We start from the raw sequence: 12517 nt of genomic DNA on the forward strand, positions 1-12517 counted from the left end.
TAAAATGCAGCAAAGACAAATTAGCGCCCAAAGCCGATTGTGGCGAAGATATTTCGTACATATTTTCCTACAATAACCGAAGCATTCGTCTCTTAAGTAAGTTTTCGTGTGTCGTATGAATAGATATCGTTGCAGGAATTTAAAATAATCGTTAAACTAAATTTAGATTCACATCGTGCGTGCATAATTTACATGCTGGCGAATTCGACTGTACAGACATTTTCGATTTCAGAATTAAATACAGACATTTTCTATTTCAGAATTAAATATCTGGCTTATTTCGCATTTTTCGACACATGTTCTTCTTAACTTTATTTTAATTTATATTGAAATATATGTTTATAAGATTTTTGCACATTTTATATAAATAAATAAATATCTGACAAGATCGTATAATCTCGCTTTAAGGAATGATATATAAACACCATTAATGAGGTATTCTAACACAAATCGGATAAAACCTTTAGTTTTTGCTGAAAAAAATGTTTATATCTTGAGCTGTATTTGACCTCCAATCCTGAATGTATGGTTTATCTGGAATCCAATCCTTATCCCTCCAACTAACTCATTTTAAGGCATTTCAGCCACCTTCTTAGCAGGAAAAATCAAACGCATTATACTTTTCCACTCACTGATGGCTTGATTTAAAAACTTACATATTATTAGAATTCTGCATATTCTAATGTCTAAAGGGTGTAATACAAAGCCACAATTTCTTACATCTAAGATTTGGCCTTCATTTTGCAGAAAACATCTTAAGATTGTGAAGAAACTTGGAGATGGATTTCAATTAATTAGTCAACATTAATGTTGGCAGTTAAAAGTTTACATATGCAGTGACATTAAATCATGCAACTTTTAGACCAGTTTTAACATTATATTTTTAGCTCACTAGGTCAAGGTCAATGTGACCTCTAAAAAAATTCTGACAAGCTTTCATTTATTAAAAAATGCACCCAGCCGAGCGTTGGCACCCGTTTTGCGGTGCTCTTGTTAGCTCACATGAGCACAACAAGATGAGCTTTTGTGATAACCTTTTGTGTGTCGTGCGTCGTCAACATTTGCCTTGTTAACACTAGAGGCCACATTTATTGTCCGCTTCATGAAATTTGGTCAGAAGATCTGTCACTATGAAATCTTGGACGGGCTCGAAAATGGTTCATGATGGTTGAAAAACATAAACGCCAGAGGGGGCGGGGAATTTCGCCTTATATGGCTATCGTAAAACCTCGTGAACACTAGATTCCACATTTATTTTCGCTCTTCATTAAACTTGGTCAGAAGATTCGTCCAAATGATATCTTCGTTAATGGTTCCGGTTGGTTGAAAAACATGGCTGCCAGGGAGCGGGCATTTTTCCTTACATGACTAAAGTGAAATCTTGTTAACAGTATAAAAGTCACATTTATAGTCCAATCTTCATAAATCTTGGTCCAAACATTTGTTCTAATGATATCTTGGAGTTCGGAAATGATTCCGGTCTGTCGAAAAAATGCCGCCATGGTTCGGAGCAGTTTTCCTTATTTGGCTATGGTAAAACCTTGTTAACACTTTTTAAGTCACATTAATTGTAAAATCTTTATGAAACTTGATGAGAATATTTGTTTTAAGGATATCTTGGATGAGTTGGAAAATATTACGGTCTGTTGAAAAACATAGTTTTCATCGGACGGGCCATTTTTCCTTGTATGGCTTCAGTAAAACCTTGTTTACATTATTAACGTCACATTGATAGTTCAATCTTCATGAAACTTGGTCAGACCATTTGTTTTAAAGGGGCCTTTTCACAGATTCTGGCATTTTTTTTAACTTAATAATTAAATGCTTTATATTGATAAATGTAAACATTGGATCGTAAATGCTCCAGTAAAAAATCAAGAAAAAAATTAAAAAAAGGAAAAGAACATTGCCTGGAGCAGGTTTCGAACTAGTGACCCCTGGAGTCCTGCCAGAGTCCTGAAGTAAAAACGCTTTAACCTACTGAGCTATTCCGCCGAGTACACATTCATGACGTATTTTATACCTTATATAAGCAATCTTCTTAGTTTCACAAAATTTAAAGACAAAAACAGAACTCTTCAAATTATTCAATCGTTTCGCGTTGCAACGCTTTATAATTTTTAGGTTTTAAAATCGTCAAAAGATGCATATAATGGCTATATTAGAGCATGGTTAATGTTCAGTATTACTGTTTCCTCACAAATATCATAACTAAAACGAAAACTTACGAATCTGAAACAACTTTTTTCAATTTTGTCAATTTACCAAAGCGTGAAAAGATCCCTATAATAATATTTTGGACTGCACATAACAGATCAGTTCCTTCGTATTTCAGGTGAGCAACTTTGGGCCATTCATACACTCTTGTTGAATATAAAATTATTGGTTATTACATGAGTTCATGATTATTAACAAACGGCTTGTATGTGCATGGATGGTATTTATATTTTAAGGACCAACTATTTGGTTATTCAGCTAAAACTTCTAGTACAATATAAATTAAAACAATAAAATTTTAAAGAGAGGCAGTAGTTGCATGCATGCTGCATGTCATATGTTTATATGTTTGTTAGGGTTTTTATTATGCCCCCCTTCAAAGAAGAGGGGGTATATTGCTTTGCTCATGTCGGTCGGTTTGTTGGTCTGTCGGTCCGTCCACCAGGTGGTTGTCAGATGATAACTCAAGAACGCTTGGGCCTAGGATCATGAAACTTCATAGGTACATTGATCATGACTCGCAGATGACCCCTATTGATTTTGCGGTCACTAGGTCAAAGGTCACAGGTGAAGGTCACAGTTACTGGAAATAGGCATTTTAAGGATTTAGCATGGTTCAAACAAGGGAAAGAACTACCGTTTATGCATGTTCTTTTTGTTACAGCATTTGCCTCCCTTGTAATATATTAAAATTTTACCAAATGTAAGTCTAACTGCATTTTTGTAATGCATTGTATCAATAACCACCACCACCAACACCACAACCACCACCACCACCACCACCACCACCACCACCGTTGTTCACAGTGACAAAAAACGTATTCACACAATGGCTGCTACTACAACTTATACCCCATATAGGGGGGCATGCATGTTTTACAAACAGCCCTTGTTTTATGTAATACTATTTTTACCCCATTTACAAGAATGCAATAGTGACTAACCAGCATTTACATTAATATGTCATTTATGTAAGGTCGATTGAAAAAAATATTGAAAGGGGCAATGCAGTTTCCTTATATAACTTAATTAAAAGCTTGTGAACACTAGCAGTCTTCTTTTGGTCCATTCTTTTCGAAACTTGCTCAGGACAATTTGTCAAATGAAAAGTTCATTGATACACATTTTGGTCACCATGGGATAGATTTTTTTCTACTGTGCTACCTTCTAAACACTCCAAATGTAACAGTTTTTGCCCGATAGCATGAACATTTGTTCTAATGACGTCTTAGCCGAGTCCATTAATGGTCTGGGTAACAAGAAAAGTCGGAAACCATGTTAGGTATTACATTCGCATCACTGTAGTTGCTCAATGCAGTATAGGGCCTACGGGTCTCAGGTGAGCGACATAAGGACGTTGGCCATCTTGCTCCAACATATATAATAAGAAATCTGAAGCTTGTTTTTTAAACACCTCTTTAATTAATGGGTGGACCTTCCTCAAACTTTCACATTTCAATGACCTGCATGTGTTGATGATCGTTTTGAAATAAATGTTGACTGCGACGATTTTGGGCAGACTGCCCTTTTGTTTTCCACTAAAGAATATAAATCAGTAAGTCCCCAAACGGTTAACATTTAACTCATCTTTAACTACCGTATATTTATCGATACATAACAAACATGGGCCAATACGTGTTTCTACTGCGATTGCATTCATATTTAATTTTTAGGGGACATGCGTAAAGAATTCCACAGAAACGAACAGCTCAAGTTGTTAAATTACTAATTTAGAGATCGCCTATTCGGTTGGCGCAGCATTACGTAACAAAAATGAACACGTGTAAATATTTGGTTTGTAGAAATGTTGCTATCAATCTGTTCTGCGAGTGTCTGGAATCTACAGTTGAAATACGTGGTTGTTTGGTGCAAAATTAAAACTGATATTTAAAAAAACACTTTAAAACAATCGGCCATTTCAACGCGTATCCCGTGTGTTGGTATACGATGTTAAAATCACCGGGTAAAATGATACAATGCATATATCCACGCAAAGGCTATTTCAGAATGCTTTTATACAGCATTTATCATACCACAACATTGATATCTGCCTGATATAACGTTGCCTGATATATTATTTTATATCATGGTCAACAGGAAGTTCTTAAATCAGTCAATGGTAGGATGAAGGTCATATTACACGAAATCAACTATAAAGTAATCATTTTGATAAAAATCGAATCAGAATCAACAAAACAAACAAATTGATACCAAGATGTAAAATATTTTAAACAGAAAATGCAAAACAGACTGCAAAAAAAATATTTATTTTTTTACAAATATTAAGCGCGCGTGCTCATGACGTAATTATTAACTCGTCAAATGACAAGTCATATTATTTCCCGCTAAAATGCAGCTTTTAGCGATTTTGTTTTCATGATTTCTTTAAAATCGGGGAATAAGAGGTATGATAAACAGAAAAACAGGTTACTGCCTGATCTTTTTGTAATATATCGGGCTCGGCACGAATAAAATAAGGGCTCGGCAAGCCTCGCCGTTATATTGTTCTAAGCTTTGCCTGATAAAGATAAAAATCAGGCATTAACCTGTTATTCTCTATAATCGCCTTTTGTCCGTCGTGCGTTTTGCGGCGTCAACATTTTCTTTGTTGAAACTCTAGAGGCCATATTTATTGTCCGTTCTTCATGACATTTGGTCAGAAGCTTTGTGCAAATGATATCTTGGACGAGTTCGAAATTGGTTGCAGTTGGTTGAAAAACATGGCGCGGGGCATTTTCTTATATGGCTATAGTAAAACCTTGTAAACACTCTAAAATACACAGCTATTGTCCAATCTTCATGAAACTTGGTAAGAACGTTTGTTCCAATAATATTTTGAATGAGTTCGAAAGGATTCCGGTCTGTTGAAAACCCTATAGGAGCTATATTTATTGTCTGATCATCATAAAACTTGGTCAAAAGATTTGTCCCTATGATTTCTAAGAAGAGTTCGAGTATGGATCCCGATGCTTGAAAAACATGGCCGCCAGGGGGCGTGGCATTTTTTCCTAACATGGCTATAGTGAAACCTTGTTAACACTCTAGTTGTCAAATTTATTGTCTGATCATTATGAAACTTTGTCAGAAGAATTATCCCAATGATATCTGGACGAGTTTGAAAATGGTTTCCGATGCTTGAAAAACATGGCGGGGCATTTTTCCTAATATGGCTATACATGGCTTTAGTTATACCTAGTTTACACTCTTTATACCACATTTATTCTCCGATCTTCATTAAACTTGGTCAGAAGATTTGTTCCAATGATATCTTGGATGAGGTCGAAAATGGTTCCGGTTGGTTGACAAACATGGCCGCAATTGGGACATTTTTCTCTTTATGGGTATAGTTAAAGTGTGGCCGCCAACCGCGATTGACGAAAAACGAAAAGTTCTAAAATACCGTTTTTTTACAATTATTAGTTTATATTGATTAAAATATCGCGGTTGACGGTCCCTTTAAACCTTGATAACACTCTAGAGGCCACATGTATTGTCTGATCATCATGAAAGTTGGTCAGAAGATTTGTCGCATTCGTATCTTTGACGAGTTCGAAAATAGTTCCCGATGCTTGAAAAGCTTATCAGGGGGCGGGGCATTTTTCCTAATATGGCTTTAGTAAAACATTGTTAACAATCTTAACCACATTTATTGCCCGATCTTCATGAAACTTTGTAAGACGATTGGTCCCACTTATATTTTGGACGAGTTCGAAAATGGTTCCAGTTGTTTGAAGGGGACGTGGCTTTTTTCCGTAAATGGCTATAATAAAAACTTATAACACTCTTAAATTCACATCTATAGTCCAATCTTCATGACACTTGGACAGAACATGTGTTCTAGTAATATCTTGGACGAGTTCGAAAATGGTTCCGGTTGGTAGAAAAACATGGCCGCCAGTGGGCGGAACATTTTTCCTTTTATGGCTATAGTAAAACATTGCTTACTCTCTAGTTAATTTTTTGTCAACATTGAAAATAGTTTCTGAAACATCTCAAATGTTCCTGAGAGCAGTTCAGTTCCCTGAAGGGGAGCGACAGTGGGTCTCTGGTCATCTTCTTTAAATAGTCTAACTCTTCTGGGTCTCAGGTGAGCGCCTTAGTGCCCATGATCCTCTTGTTTGTTGTTTTGTTTGTATCACTTTGACATGTGCATCGATTTTACCTCGATTTTCTTATTACAGGTATATAATTTAAATTTCAGTTTAAAGATCTTTGCAACAGAACTGAAAATCGTTTTAGCTCTTTTGATTACATGTAGTGCTCATGTAGAGCTTTTTATACGGTGTTTTCCGTCGCCCGTCAGTCCTTACATGAGTGCGACCATGCGTGCGTGCGTTTACTTTTTCATCTTACGACTTCTTCTCATGAACCGTTTCTCAGATTTTAACGAAACTTCACAGGATTGATCTATGGTGACCCTCATTCAAAGTTGTTCAAAAAGTTCCGGTCCATAAAATAATTAATATGCATATCACCAGAGCTTTAACAAGATTAAACATATGAACACGTCCTAAACCCATGACCCTGGGGTCAAAGTGTTCTCACCTTGTGGTCCAATTGTTCTTACCTTGGGGTAACTTGTTTAAATAATGTCTCGGAATAGATAGAAAGTACTTGCCGCGGTCCGTTGAAAAACATAACCAACCAGTGGAGTGCAAATTCCCTAAATATGGCTTTAAGGAAACATAGAGAACACTCTGAAAGTCGTCTTCATGAAGATTTGTTCTCATAATCTCGAAAATGTTTTTTGAAACATTACTCAAGCTTCTCAGAACAGTTTTATTCCTCGACGTCTCAGGTGAACGATCTATATCATATGTCTCATAAAGACAATCAACTCAAAATGGAAAAAAATATTTCTTACTCTTGCTCAATAATATGCATTCACTCCTTTCGATAAAATGATTTTTGCTTTTTGACTCCGATATGTAAGCGTTATAGATTGCATGTAATGCATGGTACTCGGTTTAGTTAACATGTTTTAAAGGGGCCTTTTCACGTTTGGGTACATTTTTGGGTAAATTGACAAAAATGAAAAAGTTGTTTCAGATTCGCAAAAATTTTCGTTTTAGTTTTGATATTTGTGAGGAAACAGAAATAAAACAATTACCACGCTTTAAAATAGCCATTATATGCATATTTTGACGATTTACAAACCTGAAAATTATAAAGCGTTGCAACGCGAAACGAATTAATAATTTGGAGAGTTCTGTTGTCGATATATTTTGTGAAACTACGAGGATTACTTATATAGATTATAAAATACATGTGACATTGTTGCTGAAAGGATGGCCGAGTGGGATAGGTCGCATTCTTTTTACTCCAGGACTCCAGGGGTCACTGGTTCGAACCCTGCCGAGGTTTACTTTTTTTTAAATTATATTCTTGATTTTTTACTGGAGCTTTTTAGATCCAATGTTTACATTTATCAATATAAAGCATTTAATGACAAACTTCAAAACATGCAAAAATCATAAGGATGGTCTGAAGTTCAATGATTGTTTGTCGATTCTCTGCCATGTATTCTCCGTGTGTCGATAATACAATAATTGCAAGGAAATAAAGTGGTGTTTCAGTTTGTGTTCGTATTTTAATATATTAAGTGTGATGTTCCGAGAAGGCGATCATCTACTCGCTGCTCTCATGGGATCTGTTAACATTTGCACCGATGAATACATGAAAGAAGTATTTTATCAATATATTATGAAAATAGAGCATTAATATCGCGTTATTATTGTAAAATCCAATTTGCCGTGTGCGTTTGTCTGGATCATTTATGTGGTTTTCTCTGTTGTATATACCAGTATGTATCAAAATTCAGAAGTACATAACTAAGACGCCATTCTGTTATATATTTATTAATAGTGATTTAATATTTTAACATTGGAAATGGATGCAAACGCGAAAGGTAATTATATTAACTTGATCAAACTTGTCACAAACAACGATTCTAGTAATCTCCTACTATAATACTGCAAAATCATACAGTTTGTATGTTATTGTTTGTGAATAAACTTTATATGCCAATATGCGTTGTACATTTACATATCTGGAATATCAAGAAAATACAGTACAAGCAGTCTTGTTATGATAATGCATGCCACAGGAAAGGCTTAATAAATACCTTACACAAAAACGAAATAGTTATGAAGGTGGTTAATTAGTATTATAAAGAGTCTCCAGCGATTCCTGCGAACTTTTTTTTAATTTGCAAAATCATATCAATTCGTCGGCATGAGGGTTTATTCGAAAAATGGCTCCGTCAATTCATGGATTTCTGATTTTGGGAGAAAAACGTCTCCGCTATAAATCGCGCTGAGGGAGGGGGTCAAAGGAGGTAGGCCTTGAAAATCACATGTCCATTAACTAAACATAAAAGCGATAGTCAACGGATAAGCTGAACTTATTGACCGTTGCCGTATGTTTGCAGCGACGAAGCCAGTTAAATGAGTTTCAAACGAGTCTTAGTAAATTACAAAGCTTTCAAAGCTAATGACAATCTTACCTAAATCAAATTAGAGAAGGCACGAACAAAGGGTGCTTATGCTAAAAGTGTGTAATCGCCTTTTGTCCAATGTTCTTCGTCCGTTGTCGGTCCTCCGTTGTCCACATTTACCTTGTTAACTTTAAAGAGGCTTCCGTTATTGTCCAATCTTCATGAAACTGGGTTAGAACATGTATCCAAATTATATCTTGCCCGAGTTCGAAAATGGGTCGAATGAAGTCTTTTGGTCACATTTATGTAAAGGTTTGTAAACACTTTAGAAGTCACATTCCACACATTTATTGTTGAATCCCCGCGAAATTGATCAGAAAACTGTTTCTCATGATGAAACCTTTTGAATACTAGCTGTCACATTTTTGTCCAATCTTATTGATACTTCATCGGAATATTTTTTCAAAGGATAGTTTGGCTTTCTTCCTGCTTTTGGTCCATTTGAAAAATATGTCCACCATAGCAATGGGGCAGTTTTCCTTACATGTTTAGAACTAATTCTTGTAAACACGCTAGAAGTCACAGTTTTCCCAATCAGCATGAAACTTGATGATAACTTTTGTTCTAATAACATCTCAACTGAGTTCTAAAAAGGTTCTTGTAAATAGGCAAAGTCAGAAGCCTCGTTTTTGACAGAGACATCATGAACCGGCTAAAAACAGTTCAGTTCCTTCGCGTCTCAGGTGAGCGACCTAGGGACTTTGGCATTCTTTCTATTGAAAGCTATTTTTATCATCCAGCCTATGAACACAAGGGTTACAATAATTATTAAAAAAATATTGTAAAAAAATTATCTTCTACCCCATATGAAAAAATTATGTAAAGGCGCTAGAGGGTTAATCTGATACAGCCGCTTTTCCAATACTAAAAGACGCTCATTGAAGCAGCAAAATCAATGAGGATTGCAAACGGTGTTCTTTGTTTGATGCTATATTTGATATTGCAATGCTTTATTTCCAGAATGAAGCATTATTGAATACCTTTTACGGATAGTGTCGTGAACGGTTAATGACTTACAAAATGACTTACGTGTATTGAGAATGTCCTTAACAGTGTATTAAACGATTATGCACGTAGGTTGCTATTTCGCTTACCTACTTATTTGCAGGTGACTTGTATCATAACCAAAATGTATTTATATGACACTTCCTTTCCAAACCATACCTAGTTTCGCTATTCTTAACGGGTGCTTTATGTGTTTTAGCTTCGTACGCTTATTACCGCGGGGTATGCAGGGCTGACCATTTCAAACTTTGAACTTTCAGTTTAATATACGTTGCACTTCAATTATGTTTGAACATCAAAGCTTAACGCCTGTAATTACATACACATATATAAAAGCAAGATTACAGGTCATCAATCTAGTAATATGCTTAAATATAACACTGATTAATAATGTTAACATGTCTTGTATATTTTCAGAAGCGAGGATGAACAAATTCCAGGAAGGTTTGCAGCAGCAGCGGAAGTTGGTTGAGCAGCTCCGCCTGGAGGCAGCCGTACCGCGCCTGCGCGTCTCCGAGTGCATAGAGGATATCATGAAATACTGCGAGCAGCACACAAATGAGGACGTGCTCATCAACGGTTTTCTTAAGCCGGGAGACAACCCATATAAGGAGAAGGGCGGATGCACAATACTCTGAAACGCATGCGTCGTGTGGGAGATAAACTTGGGTTGCTGTGGGATGATTCGTCTGAACATGTGAACACATTACAAAACATTTGTGTCTAGTGCAATGTGAACGTTCATACTTCGGTCCGTTGATACGAAAACTAAATAAGCAAAAAAAAACTGCTCGATGAAGTCTTTATATTTTTGATAATTGAATGATTGTAGTGAACTGTTTAATGTTTACAAAAATAATACACTTAATAATGTGTCTATACTAGGGATGCATACGCTTAGATGCTAAAGTGAATGTTGGGTCAGATCAGGTGTTGTTGCATATATATTGAAACGTACAAAGATTTAAAACCCAAACACTTATTTCAAAATGTTTTTTCCTTCGCAACATAATGGGGTTTTAACCCAAAAATTACTTTCAAAATGTGTTTTTTTTAATTAGCAACTTTTATTTTACTTTTTAATCTAAACCTATAGACGTAGATGGCGTTTACAAGGGAAAAATTCCCGAGACCGAAATCGTGAATGCGTGAATGAGTTTATTATTGAATTCAATATTGTGATTTTATTGTGAATCAATCCCATGGAGTATGCGTTATAAATGTTATAACTGTGTGTATGTATGTCTCTATTTGTCAGACCATTACCTACTTATATCCACACGGCTAATGTTTGGTGTACATGCCCATTTAATGCTTCGTACGTATATGTATCGTCTGATTTCTCCACACTGAAATTATATTCCCATAAATTGTGTTCATTTATGTGTCATCATTATCACTATTAATCGAAATGGAATGTTTTCGGAATGGGACCTGTTCATTTAACCCATTTAAGCCTAGTGGACTCTCCCATCCTTCTAAATTGGATTAATTTATTTCCAAAATTAGGGATGTCTAGTATATTGATTTCTATATTTAGAATATTTCTTACAGAAATTCCTTTAAGCAAACAGCGCAGACCCTGATGAGACTCCGCATCATGCGGCGTCTCATCTTGGTCTACGCTGTTTGCCAATGCCTTTTTTCTATAGGCTAGGCTTAATGGGTTAATGGGTTTATACTATTTTGTACTGGCACATTTCAAGTTTTCAGCTTAACAACAGTGACATATATTATAAGCACTTCTATTTTTTTTAGAAACGAATATGTGACGCACAATTTTGCTTAGCGTTTGTTGCGCTAAACTTAAAAACATGTTTTCTAGCATCCTTTCGCAGAAATGACTTCGTGTATTGACCTTGGATTTCGTCAGTTAACTATAGCTTTGCTTTCGTTAATAACGATATTGCAGCTGTATGAAACATGTTTAATCTCATTAAATTGATTACTTTGTTAAACCTGTAATCATTTGCTAATACATTTTATATTGAAATTATTTTATAAAGTTTTCCAACTGTAATGATAGTTATATTTTGATTATTTGATAGCAAGCAGTTTATGTTACTAAGGGACATACGTCAAACATATTTACTGGTACATGTATAAAAAGTCTTGTATACACGTGATAGTGATAACGTTAGCCATCCTCTCAGATGACTTCTGGTATTGAACTTCTCCGATATTTGGACATCTGTTTACTCATTGAAGTTGTGTTAATTCATTTATTAAGTATCACTACATGTATATTACGATGAGCACGTATCACGTGTGCTTTATATGTTTGGTTATAATTCAGTTACAGGCATTGACGAATGGTTTACCGGTTCCTTAATATATGTTTCTCAAATAACAGATAATGTCATGAACTGCAGTGAAACTATTAACAATTAGAAATAGTATAGGTAAAAAACGAAATTTCTAGAATTTCACATGTGGTATACACTATATACATAATACTCCAGCCTTTAACCCTTAAATACTCGTTTCACGTGTAAACACGTTTTTATTTTATTTTCTTTACGTATTTCCTGTAAGTGCCTAAGCTAGTTTATTTATATCACAGGCTTTTGAACTTGTTGGTGTCCACGTATACCACTTGGACGTATCTGCCGAGCTAAACAAACATGCATTGTTTAAGCCACGTGTGTGAAACACGATTCCTTACGTTTATGTTAGCTCAGAAATAATGTAATTCACAATCTAATTCGTTTTATAACCAGATAATATTGTTCACTGTTTTATAGTCTGTTGCTATGTTTCGACAGTGTAAGTTTTTGAAGTGATTATTTTGCATTTTAG

At 35.4% G+C, this 12517-nt stretch overlaps 1 protein-coding gene across 2 annotated transcripts in view; it reads left to right on the top strand.

Annotated features, from left to right (window-relative positions):
- LOC127867559 (guanine nucleotide-binding protein subunit gamma-1-like) overlaps positions 1–11858 on the top strand; it is a 34832-nt gene extending 22974 nt beyond the window's left edge. The window contains exons 1-3 of one of the 2 annotated variants that reach the window (XM_052408827.1): positions 7830–7902; positions 8083–8125; positions 10136–11858. In XM_052408827.1, the coding sequence (XP_052264787.1) occupies positions 8107–8125; positions 10136–10356 (240 nt within the window). In that variant the 5' untranslated portion in view covers positions 7830–7902; positions 8083–8106 and the 3' untranslated portion in view covers positions 10357–11858. Of the gene's footprint in view, positions 1–7829; positions 7903–8082; positions 8126–10135 lie in introns of those variants that run through there. The other variant, XM_052408828.1, reaches the window with a different exon arrangement.
- Positions 11859–12517: the final 659 nt, after the last annotated feature.

Source organism: Dreissena polymorpha, chromosome 2 (assembly GCF_020536995.1).
Source record: "Dreissena polymorpha isolate Duluth1 chromosome 2, UMN_Dpol_1.0, whole genome shotgun sequence".
Lineage (NCBI taxonomy): Eukaryota > Metazoa > Mollusca > Bivalvia > Myida > Dreissenidae > Dreissena > Dreissena polymorpha.